This window comes from Lampris incognitus, chromosome 5, assembly GCF_029633865.1.
Source record: "Lampris incognitus isolate fLamInc1 chromosome 5, fLamInc1.hap2, whole genome shotgun sequence".
In the NCBI taxonomy this organism is placed as follows: Eukaryota; Metazoa; Chordata; class Actinopteri; order Lampriformes; family Lampridae; genus Lampris; species Lampris incognitus.
Window position 1 is genome coordinate 19485316 of NC_079215.1, and position 20241 is coordinate 19505556.

At 42.6% G+C, this 20241-nt stretch overlaps 1 protein-coding gene across 1 annotated transcript in view; it reads left to right on the plus strand.

The window, feature by feature from the left end:
* The first annotated feature begins 415 nt into the window (after window positions 1–415).
* The window catches only part of LOC130113339 (sphingosine kinase 1-like), a 72386-nt gene continuing 52560 nt past the window's right edge, over window positions 416–20241 (plus strand). Inside the window, exon 1 of the mRNA XM_056280927.1 lies at window positions 416–969. Within this exon, the coding sequence (XP_056136902.1) occupies window positions 534–969 (436 nt within the window). The 5' untranslated portion in view covers window positions 416–533. The remainder of the gene's footprint in view (window positions 970–20241) is intronic.

Consider the following 20241-nt stretch of genomic DNA (forward strand, 5'->3'; position numbering starts at 1 on the left):
CAAAACAATGAAAGATGGGAAGCTGATCTGTTTATCCTTGAAGCCCTAACAATAAACAGGGCGGTTTCTACTTTAGCTTTACTGGATGCGTTGTTCTACCCGCCAGAACAGAAAATAGCAGTGCTGGTGACATCTGAGGGCCACATTGAGAACCACTGGCCTACTCTACTTACAGTCAAAGGTGACAGCTGAGAGCGACTTGCGTCTTCTGATTCTCCGTCATTCTGTCAGCAGGGGGCGACATACAACCTCTTTTCTCAACAGCTTTAAACTCCGGTTTTGTACCGCAGTTTCAACCACACACGCGCGCGCACGCGCACACACACACACACACACACACACACACAGTAGCAGTCTGACATCCTCCACCCCGTGGAGAACTCTCCTACCTACCGTCAAAATGACTATACGAGTGTGTGCGTTGCCGTAGGCTATACCCGGACCCGGACCGGTGCCCCCACCCCCCAACTTCCCCACTGTCCCACACCGCGCGTCCTGCGCGTCGCGTCCCCGTCTTGCCTGAACATCTGAGGATGGATGGAGGAAAAGTAGAAGTGGACCTGAGGAGTCGCAGTGACTTCAACCACGTCGCGCTGTACGGGGAGTTCGCAGCCTCGGGCAGCCGACAGGTACGGTACGCCGTGAGTCTGACCGAGCGGGACCTCACCGTCCGGAGGGTCTCGTCCTCTTCCGCACCTGTCGGCCGGAGCAAGCTGGTCCTTAGCCTGAAGGACTGCATCGGTAGCCGGGCCGCCAGAGGAGAGGGCGGCGGAGACGCGGCAGCCCTCCTCTCTGCCTTCTTCTACCCGCTTAGGAAGCGGCGGATGGGGTCCGGCGTCTCGCGCCACAGGGTAGAGCAGAGTTTCCGGGTCGCCCCGGGACAGGACCCGTGCGCCAACCTGGCGGAGGCGGAGAAATGGGCTCGCGCCATCCGAGAGCGCTCTGCTCGCCAACAGCACTGGAGAAATGGTGAGGGTCTATATATATATATATATATATATATATATATATATATATATATATATATATATATATATATATATATATATATAAGCTGTGTGTGTGTGTGTGTGTGTGTGTGTGTGTGTGTGTGTATTTTTAATTAATTAATTAACTTGTTCATTTATTTATTTACATGGCAGGCGCGTTTCATCCAAAGCGACTCAGCAGTTAACAGATAAATTGTTACTAACTGGCATCATGGAGCGCTACACAGAAGTCCCATCACAGTAACACTACGTGGAGGACATTCGCTACATACAGGAAACATACAGTAGATCTGCACGTCATGTTGAGTGCATATGAAGAGGCGGTGAACAGAAGTACAGTACCACTCGCCACATAGCAGGCATACAGGCGGGTGACAAAAAAGTAAAAAACCAACATAAAGTGTGTTCGTAAGGTGTTGGTCCACCAGGAGCCTCCAGAACAGCATCAATGCTCCTTGTCATAGTTTCAAGTCTCTGAACTCTACTGGAGGGATGGACACCATTCTTCTAAAAGATATTCCCTCATTCAGTGTTTTGATGATGGTGGTGGAGAATGCTGGTGCTGTCTAACACGTCGGTCCAAAATCTCCCGTAGGTGTTCAACCAGGTTTAGATCTGGTGACTGTGAAGGCCACAGCATATGATTTATATCATTTTCATACTAATCAAACCATTCAGTGACCCCTCGTGCCCTATGGATAGGGGCATTGTCATGCTGGAAGAGACCACTCCCATCAGGATAGAAATGTCTCATCTTAGGATAAAGGTGATCACTCAGAATAACTTGGTATTGATTTGCACTGACCCGTTCCTCTAAGGGAACAAGTGGACCCAAACCATGCCAGGAAAATGCCCCCCACAGCATAACAGAGGCCCCAGACCCCCTCACTGTAGGGGTCAAGCATTACAGTTTTTCCTTTCATTTGTCACCTGTCTGTATTATGGCCAAAAAGAGCATGAAATGTCAAGTGGGGGTAGAAATAAGGCACACTAGTAATAGCTGACCCCAACATCAGTCTTGGAAGTAGTAGTAATTAACGTTTTAACGTTTTAGTTTTAACGTTATAGGGTGAAACACTTCCTTACAATTAGCTGAATTTGATAGCTCAGTCTTTCCCCAGCCTGTCTACTTGTCCACTTACTTTAGGGAAGTGAATTTCTTGTATTTTAATTGGAGTCCGCTCCTCTTGTCTTGTCTGCACCACCTGTGCCTTAGTCGACTGTTATGGACGTAACCTATGAACAGAGTCGAGCTAGCGTGTGAGTAAAGTAAGGTATTAGCTACTATAATAACATTACTTTTTCTCTAGTAACCTAGTATAACGCGCAACTTTTTGAATATGTGTCATGAATGTCATTTTGCATTTTTTAATTTAGTAATGCACTACTCAACCAAATAATCTGCGCCTTCGCGTCTCAGAACTGATGACGCAATCAACTGGTAACAAAGTATTTCAGTGATCAGGAAGACCAGGTTTTGAAAGAGTACTGGATCTCAAGAGACAACCTTTCTGGGGTTTATTGTTTGTTTGTGTGTTTGCATCCTTGATCGATTAAAATAGGACTCACAACTATGTTTTTAATGGTGTATAATCACCTAATTTGACTACTAGTGGTTATTATTGGATCTTCTTTGTTGTGATGTGTCTCTTAGCTGCCAGATGCCACTAAAACCTCCAAATTTTACACAGTGTACCTTTAATTCTGCACCATTCAAATCCAAAATAAAGTCAACATCATGCAATACATGTAATACATGTATCACATGTATTACATGTAATACATGTAATACTTATATTACATGTAATCTAATGTAAGTAATCTAGTATTACATGTATTCTACATGTAATACTATAGGTAGGCTATAGAAAAACCACCTGTAACATACTTGACCAAAGTTTTAACTAATAACTAAGATAAAATTGATTCAATAATCATTAATCTTAAGGAAGATTAATCTAGCGCTGATCCAATGTGTTCCTGCTCTGTGTAGTGTTAGAATAACACAAATATAATGAGTAATATAACCCGTTACCATTATTCAAAACTAATGGAGTAATGGAGTAATATAACCCGCTTTTTAAAATCCCTTTGGGGCTACCTTGTGGTTTTAGGCTATACAAATAAACTTGACTTTAAGCAGCAACGAATAATATGTGATACATTACAATTTTAAGTAACTGCGTGTGATTGTTTTTATCTTTGGTGTGTAAGCTGATGTGTTTTTAGGTTTCCTTCATTTGTTAAGGCAAAGCCACCATTACATCAGTGTAAGAAGTTGGTTCCTTGGTTTGTCTGGAGAAAGAAACCCTCTTTTCTCTTTGCTGTACCACCATATTTAATCAATTAGATGTTGTTTGATTGCTGATATAGCCAACAGTGGATTGAGGATTTTAATTCTGAAAGGTAACGTGAAGTTCTGGCTGGTCATTGGCGGGCAGATGATCCATCCAGCCAGTATCTTCATAACACCATCCAGTTAGCCACTTACAGGCTTCTTGGCAAACGGGATCCTTCACTGTGAGATGTAGAACTGCTTCTGTCTCTTATCTGCACCACTCGTGTCTGTGGTTATTCCATTACCTTTTAACTTATTCTCAAATAAATAAAACAGCAGGGCCTGTCTGGCGGGGAGTCACATTACAGAGACTCCAGCATGGAGACCAACCAGTCTTCTAACTCAGAAGACGCCTGAAAAAGATTAGACAACATAGCTGCTACAGAGTTCACGTCATGCCAAGAGGTATAATTATTCCAGCTGGAAACTTACTTCATAATGAAGGGTTCAAAAGAGAAGTCATCTCATTATTTGCATGTGTTATCCAGCCGTATAAGAAATGAACATAAAATAAAAAAATAAACTCAAAGTTTGCCTCTCTTAAACTTTTTCCTTGTTCATCAGTCTGAGCGGGGGCGGGGTGGGGTGGGGGGGGGTTGACTGTGACCCAGATAGTATTTCCCCATTTGAATAAATGAGACAAAATATGCTGCTATTTTATTCTAGTTGTCTTTGTCAAAGCGAGAAAGAACAGACAGTTTGTAACTTGAGAGGATATTGTTCTTGGAATCCTTTTGAGATTTTGTCCCTAAAAGTGCAACCTGACCCAGCGTCGCCCTCACAGAGTTCTACCTTAGCACAGAAAAGCTGACCCAAACATTGTTTTTCTCTACAGTCACTCTGTCTCCACTCAGTTCATTCATCCTAAAATACTTTGTTATCCACATGATATCACAGCATGTTTTTTTTCTTTGGCAAGACTGTTTGGCATCCCTCCTTCTAAGAATCAGCAAAAAGGCACAGTTAATATTTGTGCTGGGACCATTAATCGATTAACTGATTAGTTGAGGGACAGAAAATTAAACAGTTATAATTTTTGGCAGTCGATTAATCGTTCCGGTCAGAGCCCTAGAAAGAGAGAGTTGCGTCAATGAGGGGTCAACGCAAGAGGGTCACGTGGTTCATGTAGCCGCCAAATAGTTCCAAACGAAGCTTGGTGGGTCATTTAAATGAACTGCTTAGCCGCGATTTCTGGTAACTGCTAACCAATATTTTCAGATTTTTACATTTATATATAGATATAGATATATTCCAACGTGACACACATTCTATGCGCACTGTTTGGAACTATCCGGGGCTCCCATGATCCGCCATTACTGTTAAATAAATGGCCCATTGACGTCTATGGAGTTGATGTAACTCTCTCTTTCTAGGGCTCTGGTTCAAGTCATTCATGAAGTGCAAATACCAAATATTTATCAGCTGCAGTTTCATAAATGCTAAGGTTTGCTTGCCTTCATCTGATTTATATCATTATGAAATGAATACTTGAGGGATTTTTGAGAGTTGGGGTTTGAGAGGTTAGCCGGGGACACACAAACACACACACACAGGCGCGTCCATTTTTTCGGGGGGGGGGGTAAGAGTACGTCTGTCGCCATCTTACAATAATGTGATTGCAGCTATTCTCCAGTCCTCTGTGAATAGTACACATTGCCATTGTAACTCTAGTTAATGCTTACGGCAATTTCTATATGAAACCAATCATTGTTTTCGGTCGTTATTGCCACTGTATTGTTTATAAGGGCGGGGATACCTTCAGTCAGTTGAGACTGAAGGGGGTCACTTAGAAGAGTGATGAAATGTTTTTCTCTCAATAAACGTTGTGTCCAGATGAACTGGTTCAACTTTCTGTGATTTTGACTGTGATTAAGACATCAACCCAGGCTATCTGCCTGTTGGCGATAGCTGGGTCTACTTTTCTGGTTGCACCATTTCAGAATTGACCACTCTTAAATGCCACGCTGAATCACCGGTGTGTGGTTAGTCATTTTGAATGTCAGTAGAAAGACCTTTTCTGGTCACAGTCGGCTGCTGTTGAACTAGTTAAAGAACAGTGTGGACCAGACTTCGTGCCGATAGTCAAAAATCTGACTGCCAAGCGAGACTTTACTCTGACAGACTAAACATCAGAGGTGGAAAAAGTACAAAAATATTGTACTCAAGTAAAAGTACCAATACTTTGATGAAATATTACTCAAGTAGAAGTAAAAGTACTCATCTGAAAATGTACTCAAGTAAAAGTAAAAAGTAGTTCATTTGAAATGTACTTTAAGTAAAAGTTACTTAGTTACTTTCTTTGTGTGGGGTGTGAGGGTAGTAAAAATAGGACAAGGGGTCAGAAATCCATAACTATTTTGTTTTTAATTAAAGAACAAGTGTAACAAATGTAAGCGCAATAACAACAACTTCACAACAACTGAACTTCTTGTTCAGTTTAAGTAGCATCTTAAAGTTAGTTGAGCTCATCCATTTAGTGGTACAACATTAAACATGCTTACTCTCACGTTTTCTCTCTCTCACTCTCTCTCTCACACGCACACACTCTCCCTCTCTCTCCCTCTCACCCTCTCTCTCTCTCACACACACACAGGTAAAAAGTACCAAGTAATGCCCACATGATGACGCTCATAAGTGTTGCTACAAAGTCAAACTGACATAAAGGAACAGCAATATTCCAGAGGAGACATGCTTGTGTGTGTGTGTGTGTGTGTGTGTGTGTGTGTGTGTGTGTGTGTGTGTGTGTGTGTGTGTGTGTGTGTGTGTGTGTGTGTGTGTGTGTGTTTGTTAACTGTCAGAGAATGAGAATGTGTTAATGCCATCTCCACAGCTGCAAGAGCGCTATAGAGGGCATTTGTGTGTAAGTGCAATAACAACAAAGAATACCTACACAAATGTAAGTGTAATTACAACAACATACATGTCAACACCAACAGCAACAGCTGTTATACTTCAAATCAAGTCCGCTAGTTTTGTGACACCCTGAATCACCTGTAACCTAGTCTACAAACTTCTTGTTCAGTTTAAGCAGCTGCTGATTTTCAAAGTTGATTGAGCTCATCCATTTAGTGGTAAAAAACTTTAAACAGGCTTTGTGCACGCCTACTTTCTCTCTCTGTCCCTCTCTCTCAGAGAGGTACAAACTACAAAGTAATGTCCACATGATGACGCTCACAAGTGTTACAAAATTAAAGGAACTAACATAAAAGAGCAGCAATATTCCAGAGAGGAATATTGCAAATCAAGGCCACTAGTTTTGTGACACCCTAAATCACCTATAACCTAGTCTACAAACTTCTTGTTCAGTTTAAGCAGCAACTGATTTTCAAAGTTAGTTGAGCTCATCCTTGCTCGCTTTGCAGTGAACAGTAATCCAGCACAACTGAAAAGCCGCTCGCAGGCAGCTGAAGCAGGCAGGCCAGTGTTGAGTTTCAGAGAGAGTTTTTTTTAATTTGGAAAGGAGTTTAGCAGATCCATATCGTTTGGGATACAGGCTAGGTACCCTTCCAACTCCTCTGTACCTTCTGACCTTCTGGACTTAATTGAGGAGAAGAAATCATCTTCATCTGAGGAATGTTGTCCAACTTGCTCCACTTCCACCTCTGCCATCTGGTCAAGGTGTTGTCTGACATAAGCCAGACCTGTCGAGTGACAAACAACACATTTCTGACAATTAAGACTTGATTAATTTACCAAGAGTGCACCATAATGCATAATGCCTTATAGCACTGACCACATTGTATTGAGTATAAAACAAAGTAGATCTCCAATAAACTGTTGAAAAGCAGTTTATTATAAGATGCAATCATACCTGTTTCTATGACATCAGGCCTCTCTGTCCATGTGGTCTTGAACTTCGGTAGAAGTATTGCTGCCGCAATCAGTTCTGGGTCCATCATCATCTCACCAAAACGCTTTTGGACACCATCCTGAATGGCTTTGATGAGTGGTAGACACATCTTGGATGAGGTCTCCTGTCTTTTGAGTTTTGCTTGTAGCTGACATATCACTGGAAGAAGCCACCCTAAGTGTGTGTTGGTCTCTGACTGAAGTATGTTCAAGGCCTTTACCAGAGGTTTCATCACCGAGCAGTAATCAGTCAGGAAAGCAATTTCTGCTTGAGTCAGCCTGGCATAAATAGAATACAAACAATTGTTAGGAAATCAAGCAGGAAAAGTTAAGTTTCAAGTATGTAAACACACATTCACACTTTCATACTGTTGAAATGCAAATTAAAACTTACGTTTTCCATTTGAATTCTTCACAAATATTCCTGATTGCCTCCTCCCCTTTCTCTTGTATGATCCGTATGATTCTCTCCACAGCCATGAATGTTGAATTCCACCGCGTTTGATTTGGTCGGATGAGCTGGAATCGGCAATGATCTTCCACAACTTCTGCTGCCATGTATGAACAACCCGTATTGTTCCACATGGCTTGACATTTCCCAAAGGCTGCACGTGATAGTCTCTTGTATGTGTCCATCTTCTTTTCTGCTATCTCAGCGTCTGCTGTGGCAACTAAGTTGAGAAGATGGCATGCACACCTTTGGTGTGTAGGAAGTTGGTACTCCAGGCCATTATCTTGCTCCAGGATGCTGAATGTGTCCAGGTAGTTGGCTGTGGGCTCATCATCAATTGAATCTCTGTCCGATTCAGCATCTGATTCTGCATCCTCAGACTGGCTCTGTTCTCCGAAGACACTAAAAGCTTTAACGAAGTTTGAGCCACTATCTGTTGTGGTTCTCACCACTTTGCCCCTAATTCTATACTGACAGTGTATGTCGTCAAGTGCCCCTGCAAGGACATCAAAGGTGTGGGACCCTCTTAACCTCTTACATGCAAGCGCAGCTGATCTCCTCTCAAAGGTTTCTTCATCCACCCAATGACCTGTCACCCCAATAAAACTTTGCTGGTGTGCAGTCCAACAATCTGTAGTGGTGGCAACGTAGCTCACTTTACTGAGATGGGACATGACATTCTTCTTCATCTGAATGGCAGATGCCTCTAATCTTGTCCAGACAGTGGGCCTGGAAATGACCTTGCATTGTGGATTTAGCATTGTCTAAAGTTCTTTGAACACAGGTTGTTCAACCAAACTAAATGTATGAAGGCCCTCACATATTAGCCTAATGATGATCTTGTCGATCTTGCCTTGTGGCACACGGCGGTTGCCTCCCACTGTCATGGCATCTTTTATATTTGTTTGCTTGCTTGGACTTGGTGGATTTGCTTGGTGGGTTCGCTTCCCTGGCTTTGCTCGGCTAAAAGCCAACTGTTTCGATGGATGTTTCCTCTGTGAAAAAAAAGAAAAGGGTATTATCAGTAGAGGAATCAATGTGGTGCTTATTAAACACACTGAAATTAAAACTTTGATAAATAAAAGTTTTCTATTTCTTTAGTCATCACATTTTGTCTATTACATTGTATTAAGCACAATATGCCACAATCCAGAGGGCATTACAATGCTGCACCCTTCCCAACAAAATCAATGATTTGGATTTGAATGCTAAAATTGAGATTTCAAATCAACATCAAAAGCCAATGTGTTTCTATAGCCTACCAGTATTATGATACAGAGGAAGGAGACATATCAATGCATGTGTAATCATCATAGCTGCTTGCATGCACACAGAGCAACAATCGCCTACTAGTGATCTAATCCCTTGTCGTCGATATGAAGGAGTCAAAACAATCTTTTCTGGGTCTGCCTAGTAGGCGGGGAGCTACGAGGCCTTACTGTGCAGTCGTGCACCCTCCTTACAATCGAACGAAACCAACTTTTTTTGAAAGGTCTGACCATGCTGAACATGTTAACAAATGTTAACATTGAAAATTTTGGGTTGCACGTCATGTTTCAGGTACTCAATGCATTTCAATGTGTTTCCCTCCATTGGCTCTCCACGAGCAAGGGGAAGGTGTGACATCTGTCTCTGCATGTTTAATCACATCTAGAGGACACAAGCTTTTGGAAAATGTATGGTTTCAGTGGTATTATTGGCTTTCCATAATAGTAGAGACCAAAATTTAAAGTCTTTCTACTTGATTTGCCTTGTAAATCGAGTAGAAAGGCTTTACATTTTGGCCTTTATTATTTAGAGAAAGCCAATAATACCACTAAAACCATACATTTATCACTAGATGTGATTAAACTTGCAAAGACAGATGTCACACTTTCCCCTTGCTCATGGAGAGTCATGTTCCTGTAATTGTAATGCATTTCCAATGGAGGGAAATACATTGAAATACATTGAGTACCTGAAACATGAAATGCAACCCAAAATTCTCAATGTTAACATTTGTTAACATGTTCAGCACGGTTAGACGTTTTTAAAAAAAGTTGGTTTTGTTCGATTGTAAGGAGGGTGCACGGTAAGTGCCCTGTAATGTTGGTTAGGCAAAGTGCCTCACACTACAACCCTCTCTGTTAACACAGTTGATACATTTGATTTGACTGTAAATTCAAAGACACAATCAAATTGAAACCCGTGGCAATTTCGACGGGGTAACACTGACTATTCATAGCAGCTAAATTTAACCAAGGCTAATTTTCCTGAGTCCACTCAAGACTACTAGCAACTAACAGCTAGGCTTTACACACTAAAGTACCAGGGGCTAGCTGTTATGCAAATTTAGCCAATGTCCTAAAGACTTAAACAGACTGCAAATATACATTACGCGTTTTGTATCTGTTTGAAGTACGATAAACATGCGGATTGTCAGCTGGAGCGAGATCATTTGGTACTTAATGATGTGTCACGTTTGATTATGTTAGCATAGCAGCTAATTAGAATGTGCTGGCTAGCTGTGGGTTTCTTCTACTGTCAATGGTTGCAGGTGCTAGCATAAAAATGCCAACGAAATGGGGTGAGCCTGGGTTGGCTATATTAAATAAAACTACTAATGAGACAGCAGAAATACTTACCAAAACATGCTTCTGCAGATTTGAAGTGGAGTTGTTGAAAGCAGACAGGTACTTCACTGCTGGGAGGCACATCTTGCACTGCATGATGATGCTGTTGCCTTTCCTACGCTTGAACAAAAAGAAATCTTCCAAATGTGGCCAAGGATTTTTTTCTGCATCTAGTTCTACAGACTTCGATGTTTCAGCTTGAGCTTCATCTATTATTTCTAGGTCCGGGTCTTCTGGACCGCGACTGCTGGCAGTGCCTGCTTTGTCGACCTCCATTCTAGCACTAGAAGCTAAAAACTTCGCGCTCACTAACCTAGCTTGTCCGCGTGCGCCCTCTATGTTCACGCGCCAGTGCTAATCACATCATCATTTGTCACTGTTGGTTCTGGCCATTGGTTTACTGTCTATGGTTCTGGCACGTATTTTTCCCCTGTAGGTTGAATTGTTATTTTTACTCAGTAACGGATAGGATTTATAAAGTAACTAAGTACAATACTTGAGTCAAAACGTACTCAAGTAAAATACAAAATACCGATTTTAAATTGTACTTAAAAAATACAAAATACACAAAAAAAGTATTCAATACAGTAACGTGAGTAAATCTATTTCGCTACTTTCCACCTCTGCTAAACATGCTGTTTGTGTATCATTGCTTTCCTCGTTGCAATAACAAGAATGATGAGCACAGTATGAAATCAGTGAGAGAAAAGTAAAAAATGAATTGGAATACATTATTTCTTTGCAGACAGCAGCACAGGTTGCTCTATGGAGATAACTGGTCAACCAAACACATTTCTAATAGATTAAAACGTTGTGTTCCTGCAATAGTTCCCGAAACACAGAACAAAAACTATCCACCTAGCAATGTGCCAAAGCTCAGACCCTCCACCACAGTGTTAACATGCGGCTGTTGGCTACAGCTACTTTCAGGTCTTGTCAATGTTTCAGGAGGCTATAATATCTCTGGGCGGATATTAATCATTTCGATCTTAGGGGCAGTCAATATTACTCCTACTGCCAGAGGCCTTATGAACCCTAATGAATAATAAATGATGTTGAATCATAATAAATCATCCTTGAAAAGTTTGTCTCAGGTAAAATTTGAATCTCGGCTTAAAGTTGAAAACAGGGCACCACTTTGGCCTTCCTCTTTTCCACAAATTAAAGGAAAAACCAGCATAAAGTGTCTTAGTAAGGTGTTGGGCCACTATGAGCCTCCAGATCAGCTTCAGTGCTCCTTGTCATAGAGTCTACAAGTCTCTGAACTCTACTGGAGGAATGGAACAACATTCTTCCAGAAGGTATTCCCTCATTTTGTGTTTTGATGATGGTGTTGGAGAGCGCTACTTCTCTGTGGATTGTCACCTTGTCATGGTGGAAAAGCTTGTCCATTCATGAGATCCTGAGAGTGATGTCATCCAGAGTTATACTCCTGGTAGGGTCACCCATGGCGGTAAGGTCAAGGGGGAGGTTCCTGACAAAGTACAATCCAAAAAGGTATCAGGAACATTTATTTGTCATTTCATTCCATGCACCCACGCACAAGAAATGAAACGAAATATTGTTTCCCCCATCCCGTAGCAGTGCAACACAAAGACAAAAACGCATATCCAAACTACAAGAACACATAGCCAAACTACAAAAATCACAAAACACATATCCAACATATTAAAAAAAAAAATTTCACTGTCCAAAAGAGTGAATGCCAGGATGACTGTCGGAACTGCCGGTCTGCATGGGCTAGCAGTTAGCTTAGCCTGCCCTGCTTCCGCATCCTGTCAGACCACCCTCGGTGTTTCCTCTTCAAGTGCAGCTCCAGGCAGGGCCATGGTCCTTGGGCCCACAGGATGCAGCAGACCAAGCTCTACCAGCTGATCTAGCATCAGTTCTCCCAGCCATCAAACGAAGACACAAACTTAGACGCAGATGTGGACAAAGGCACTGCATGGACAGTACTGGGTGAGGCTGCCGCAAATGAAAACTCGCGCCGCCATCTTCCCACTGCGGAAGCCAAAGATCTTGACGGAAGAAAAAAAGACCTCAATGGTGTCACAGGTGGAGGATGATGTCTTTAGGGGAGCGTCACAATGGGTGGGAAGGAGGATGAAGGCTGCAGCAGAGAAGGGCCCACAGTCTTCTTGGACTCCATGACACTGGAGCCTTAACAAGATCTATCAAGGGCCATGTGGTGGCTGTCCGTGCATCAGCTTCCTCAGGCTAAACAAAGCCATGCACAAGTGTTCATAAAGGGACTCCACCCTAACATCCTGGATTAAGTCCTATCGTGACTGGCAAGTGCGACGGGGGCATGATTGTGAAGTCTGGAAGCCCCTAGTCTAGGGCTGTCATCTCCCAGTCGACTGGCCGGTCGATATGCCCTCTTGTCTGACCAAATTCTTATTGGTCGGACAATCGCCAGTGTTAAGGCCCTTTCAGACACAATACAACAATAGAACCACTGAGCTCTGCAACCCATTATTTTCAATGGGTTGCAGAGCAGAGATCATGATGAATTTATCCTGCTAGAAGTTTTGAAAAGTCCTGCTAGGTTTTGAAAACCCCGCCTATTTTGCTCTGTCCGCCACGACTTCCCCGAACACCTTGTCAGATGTCAGCTGAACCCAGCGGCGAGCGCCTTGCAAATGCCATTGTGTCTGAAAGCTGCTTTACTTTCATAAGGACAAAAGTGCTACATCAATAGCCTTCCAGAATTAATCTATTATTTTCAGTGGCAGGAGGGACAGGCCTTTTTGTATTTAAGAATAAAAACTTTAATAAGCTATTTTGTGTTTTTGAGATCACACCTGTGGAGCTTTATGTTCAGAGTCAGACATCATACAGTGTGGGCTGGAACAATAGTGGAGGATCCTGTTTGTTTGTTTGTTTGTTTGTTTGTTTTTTTATTACAAAATAAGACAAAAACATTTGTCTCATAATTATTTTGTATATTTCTCAATAGTTCTTGTGCTGGGATCCCCAGTTGATAATCATGGGCAGATGCATGCCACGCTGGTCAGCTCTGAGTCTGTTGTTATCATTTCAGTATAAAATAATTAGGATAAACATTATTTCCTATGCTACAAATACAGATAGTATTTGTTTTTAATGGAGGTGTTTTGTGGGTATTCAATCAGTGTAAATCTAGTTCCTCAAGTAAATTGTAGTACACCATAGTCAATTTTAGTTAAATAAAACAATTTCCCTACAACAAAACTGTGACTAGCGAAAATACTGAGTGGCTAGTAACTTTGGAAAACCATTAGCCACAGTGGCTGGTGAGCAAAAAAGGTAATGTCAAACCCTGGTGGAGAGCGCTTTCTAACACATCAGTCCTAAATCTCCCTTAGGTGTTCAATTGGGCTGAGAGCTGGTGACTGTGAGGGCCATAGCATATGATTTACATCATCTTCATACTCATCAAACCATTTGGTGACCCCCTCATGCCCTGTGGATGGGGACATTGTCATTCTGGAAGAGACCACTCCTATTTGACCCCTCGCTGTAGGGGTCAAAAATTCAGCTTTTTCCTTTAATTTGTCACCCATGTGTGCAAACATTAAGGTTACCCTCAACATTTCTTTCAAAGCATTTTTATTAAAACTGCCACACTTTGTTATTATCAGATGGTGTTTTTTTGAAGACAATCCAGCCATAGAGAACATGAAGCTAAAAAATTGGCTTTTGATTAGGAGATGGCAATTGACACAATACAGGCTAAGAGGTCATTATTGATCAAATCAATCACTGGAGGTTGTGATCTGGCTTGTACGTTTCGCTGACACTGGCCAACCACAAATCATTGCATGTTACCATCTGGTGGCTCTATGCCAATATAGAAAAGGGAGTTTTGACTTTGTAAAGGCCTAGAGGTTACTGACTCCAGATCAATGTCATGTGAAACCACTGTGCCTTCTTAACCCACCTTCCACTATGTTTTATAATCTATTTTCTCGGGTCATTTTCTGCATTGATGGTACCGCACAGTAGTTAGTGACTGGTGAGGATGTTTAGAGAAAGGAATGGGAGGGAAATACAGATACTAGGTCAGATCCAGGCAGCAACCACCGGGGCTGGAAGTTGAAGCCACTGAGGAAGTGCCTTAAGTTGCAGTGACACCAAGGATACTTGGTAGCTGGCTCTGGTACAAAGTAAGTCATTCAGGGAATTCCCAAATTTTGCTTTCAAATACAAATTCAATAATTTATTTCTAAAAGATGTTGTGGTCTAAATGGCTAAATTTGAGTCTGGCACACAGTGCGAGGGTGGTTAATATGTAATTTATTGTGCCATTATGAAGATATTTTGGCTTGGCCAAGTGGCACGATGAGGGCCATGTCTGCCTTGATTGACAGGTCCGTCATTCTTTCTACCATCCAGGTCCCATCCCAGCTCCACGCACGCTCCACTCTGTTGCCCAAATTTGTGTTTACCTGCTTCAACAACTGACAAAATAGTGGCGAATAAAAAGACAAACTTTAGGCTTCAAAATGCCCCTTCAGAAACAATGGATGCTACGTCCATCTGTTTTATGCAGTCTGTGGTCAGATCTCAAAACTCTGGTGTGAAGGAGGTTTAAGTTTGACGGGGATGTCCTATACTAAACACTAAGCTATCTTGTTCATCTTCCTCCCTTTCAACTTCATAGTTCAGACAACAACAGAGATCATGAGGCTTCAATTTTATTTACCACATAAAGCCTTCAAAGGATTTGGAGGTGCAAAACAAAAGATGTTTTTATCCCCAGTGCATACATGAATTAATTTCCTCAATATACTTTGAACCGTGGAGTCGGTCTGCTTAACAACATCATTAGAACACAAGTTGTGTCCTCTGATACCTTGATTATCATAACCATCAGCCCACATTATATCAAAACATATATGGACTTCTGATGCATTTTTGATAATGAAAAACAATATTGTGTTCAACATTCAAATAAGCTAGTTTTTCAAACTCCTAAAGTTGCATTTCAAGGTTAATACTACTGGCGCATAGAGAGGCAAATAAATAAATTATTTTTGATATAGCTGTTAAACCATTGTTGCAGTTACAGGTCTAATACATACAGCATGCAATCATGGAAACAACGGTGATTGAAGGTAGGGCAAGAGATATGTTCCACTTTCTCAAGGGACCAGCTTAGCTCATTTTAGCATCAGAAACCAGGCCTTCCTCAGTCAGTCAATGCCATTACCAATACAATATCTCTGTCGGGGGGGGGGGGCAATGGTTCGAACGCTCCATTACACATACACACACACACACACACACACACACACACACACACACACACACACGCTTTCAGATGCACAAGTAATATGGAGAGATCTATTTTGCATCAAGTAGAGCAGATGTAAAAACAGCTGTTTATCAGGAATCAGGAACACTTTGTCATTTCACTTCATGTACTTTCGTACATGAAATGAAACGAAGTAGTTTCCCCCAGCCCACAGCAGTGCAACACAAAGACAAAAACACATATCCAAACTACAAGAAGACATATCCTAACGCCAAAAAACTAAAAAACACACTGTTTAAGAGAGCAAATGCCAGGATGACTGTCAGGACTGCCGGTAAACATAGGTTAGCAGTTAGCCTGCCCCGCTTCCACGTCCTGTCAGACCGCCGTCAGTGTTTCCTCCTCGGGCTCAGCTCCAGGCAGGGCCGTGGTCCCGGACGCAGCAGACCAGGCTCCCCCAGCCGTGCAAAGCCAGCTCTCCCAGCCAGACACCTTCGACACACCTCCCTGCACTTCGCACGACGACACCAAAAACAGAGTCAATGCTAGGCAAGGCCGCCACCAGACCGCCCTCGGTGTTATCTGAACTGCCGGTCAGCATGGGTTAGCAGTTAGCTTAGCCTGCCCTGCGCTCACGTCCTGTCAGACTGCCCTCGGTGTTTCCTCTTCGAGCGCAGCTCCAGGCAGGGCCGTGGTCCCTGGGTTCACAGGACACAGCAGAACAAGCTCTCCCAGCCGATCCAGCGCCAGCTCTCCAAGACATCAAATCAAGACACAAACTTAGATGCAGACATGGACAAAGGCATTGCATGGATGGTGTTGGGTGAGGCCGCCGAAAATATAAGTTCGCGCCGCCCTCTTCCCACACTGGTACTGGGTGAGGCTGCTGCAAACATGAATTCGCGCCGCTATCATCCCACACCGGAAGCAGAAGAACACATATATCCAAACTAAGAACACATATATCAAAATTAAACATATACGTATATCTAAACTAAGCAGCAAAAAAATCAATATCCAAGAGAATGAACTCCAGCCAGGATGACCATCAGAACCACCGGTCTGCATGGGCAAGCAGTTAGCTTAGCCTGCCCCACTTCCGTGTCCCGTCAGACTGCCCTCTGCGTTTCCTCTTTGTGTGCAGCTCCGGGCAGGGCCGTGGTCCTCGGGCCCACCGGACGCTGCTGACCAGGCCCTCCCAGCTGAGCCAATGCCAGCTCTCCCAGCCAGACACCCTCGACATAACACCACACAATTACACCAAATACACAGTCAATGCCAGACGAGGCCGCCGCCAGACTGCACTTGGTGTTTCCTCTTCGGGCGCAGCTCCGGGCAGTGCTGTCCCTGGGCCCACAGGACGCAGGAGATCAAGCTCTCCCAACCGATCCAGTGCCAGCTCTCCCAGCCATCAAATGAAGACACAAACTTAGATGCAGACGTGGACAAAGACACTGCATGGATGTTACTGTGTGAGGCCATCACAAACGTAAGTCCACGCTGCCATCTTCCCACACCAGTACTGGGTGAGGCCGGTGAAAATGTGAGTTCACGCAGCCATCTTCCCACACCAGAAGCGGAAAAGAAATTGTAAGGTCTTTAAGGATAAACATGTCGGTTCTCCCTCTGTCATTGTTTCCCAGTTGTGCTGTGATGAAGAAAAAGTCTCTGGAGTTGAGGAGGAGTAGGCTGTAGTACGGCTGTAGTATAGCTGTGTGACACAATTCAGCCACACAGAAAACAGCATTACAACCTGTGAGATTTACTAAAACAAACAGTTTAGTTAGAGCCCAACACTTTTAAATTCCCTTTTCAGCAGAGATACACAGTATGGAGAACCTCATTTGCAGAGCCTATGAGAAATAGGTCAAGAAATCTCTCAGACAACTTATACACACCATCCATAGGATTCACATGCTCCCAGGCTCATACTTATGCCTTATTCTTCCAATAAGGGACAAAGACAGAGGGGACCATTTAGGTAAGACTTGTTTTGCCTGATCAATTAGACTAAAGAAATTTGAATTAATTAAATTTTTAAATTGTCTAGTAACACATCCCACGATAGTTGAAATGATCTTTCACCACCTTCAATGGAAGATTAATATAATTAAGTTTAAGAGCTTCCTCATTTATTGGGAAAAAGTCTGCTTTTATTTAAGTTAAATTATACCCTGAAAACTAACTGAAAAGCTCCAATAGAGTAAAGGCTTCTGGTAAGGAAGTGGCTGGTTTTGAGACAAAAGTAAATCATCTGCATATAGCGTATCCGCCTCTGGTTACCAATGGCATTCGCAAGCAGCTCAATGGCAATAGTGAAAAGGAACGGGCTTAAAGGGCAGCCCTTCCGGGTCCCACGGTGTAGGTCAAAATATTTTGAGTCATGACTATCTGTTAAGCAACATGGTGGCACAGTGGTTAGCACAGTCGCCTCACAGCAAGAAGGTCCTGGGTTCGAGCCCCAGGGTAGTCCAACCTTGATGGGTCGTCCTGGGTCGTCCTCTGTGTGGAGTTTGCATGCTCTCCCCGTATCTGCGTGGGTTTCCTCCGGGGGCTCCAGTTTCCTCCCACCGTCCAAAGACGTGTAAGTTAGGTGAATTGGCCACACTAAAATTATCCCTAGGTATGGATGTGTGTGTGTGTGTGTGTGTGTGTGTGTGTGTGTGTGTGTGTGTGTGTGTGTGTGTGTGTGTGTGTGTGTGTGTGTGCATGGGCCCTGTGATGACCTGTCCAGGATGTCTCCCCACCTGCTGCCCAATCACTGCTGGAATAGGCTCCAGCATCCCCACGACCCTGAGAGCAGGATAAGCAGTTCAGATATTGGATGGATGGATGGATGGATGGACTGTCTGTTAATACACAGGCTGAAGGACATGCATACAGTAGTTTAACCAAGGATAAGAAAAAAGGACCAAAACCAAGTTTTGTTGAATGTCATTAAAGATAATTAGATTCTACTCTATTGAATGCTTTTTCAGCATCCAGAGAGAAAAGGCATTCTGACTCACCATGTTTTGGGGAGTATAACATGTTAAATAACCAGCAGATATTATAGAACGAATTGCATTTTTATAAACCCAATTTGATCAGTGGATATAACAGAGGGAAGAATATCCTCCAATCCTTGGGCCAGGACTTTGGCAGAGATCTTTACATCTGTATTTAGTGATGATATTGGGCTGTAGGAAGCACAATCTAGTGGGTCTTTATGTTTTTTCAGCAACAGGGAGATACAGGCTTGGCTGAATGAAGGAAGGGGTACACCTGAGTCAAAAGAGGCAGAACATTTCTAAACATAAAAAGGAGTCAGTTCAGCAGAGTTTTTAAAAAGATCTGATGGAAGCCCATCTGGACCAGGAGATTTACCTGATATATGATACTGCTGCAGTATTTTCCTTCTGGGTAATGGGTGCCTCAAGGTGGTTTCTCAAGTCTTGAGGAAGGTGTGTCAAGGTTACTAAAGAGGTTTTCTATGACATTTAAGTCTACTGTACAATCTCAGGTATATACATTTGTGTAAAAAGCTCTGAACTTCTCATTGACCACTTTCTGATTGGATGTTACATACCCAATACATACCCAGTACTCCAGCAATAAGTTGCTTTGCCCTCAAACCACGTTGTTGATTGGCCACGAATTTACCTGCCTTTTCACCACGTTCATAAAAATTATTTCTACTCCGAAGTAATTCATTTTCAACTTGGCGAGAGTAGAGAAGGTTGAATTCTGTCTGGAGTTTCAAACATTCCTTGTACATTTCAGAGGAGGGTGAATTTGCATATTGTTTATTTATGTTTGAAATGTGATTAACAATTTCGGTTTGTTTCGGTTTTGAACACTTCTTTTTATATGCCGTGAATGAAATAATTTCAACTCGTAAATATGCCTTCATAGCCTCCCAAATTGTTTTATTGGACAGATCTGGTATTTTATTTGTGCTTAAAAATTAGATATGTGTAAGAAAACTCGTCTGTGAGCAGCAATGGATCTAGTCTCCAGTGCTGTCTTGCATACTCAATATCTGGAAAAGCCAGCAGAAGAACAAGGGGTGTATGATCTGAAATAAGAATGCTTTCCTAACGGCATGAGTTATGGTTTGAAATAAATCAATTGTCAACAAAAATATAATCTACTTGAGTATAGGTATGGTGGACGTGGGAAAAGAAAGAGTATTCTCTTCCTGTGGGGTATGAAAACCGCCATCGATTAGAAAGGCTAAAATCAGCAAGAAATGGTTTGATATAACCAGCAGATTTGCTGAAAATGGAAGCTTTAGGGGAGGAGTGTTTTTTTTTAATACATACTATGTTTAGGTTTATTTGGGGGAAACAGTCATTATGCAGAATTGCCGGTCAATCTGTAAATTTATCAGCTCAGTGGTCATAAGGGAAATTTTCCGTAACATATACATTTAATAGCCCGCTGTGCCAGTCTAATAATATTATTTATTAACAGTATTGCTTATTTGTGGTGGTGGGTTTCAAAATGCCTGGATCGCTGTTTACTGTCCATAGTTCTGAAGTGTCTGTCATTAATGGTTGCTTGGCTGTGTGCGCGCTGTCATGATGAGTAGGTTTACATGAAATGTTTTGTATGGTAGGAGGGGGTGGCTGTCATGTGTTTTGCACCCCGGCCCATTGTCACCCACTGAAGTGCGCACACAGCTACTTGTAAGGAGGATTTGCATTTGTTTTGGAAATTAGTTGTTTTTTGTTTTGGTGAAAGGTCTCACTCTGTCCATGCTGTTTGCTCGACTGGCTGGA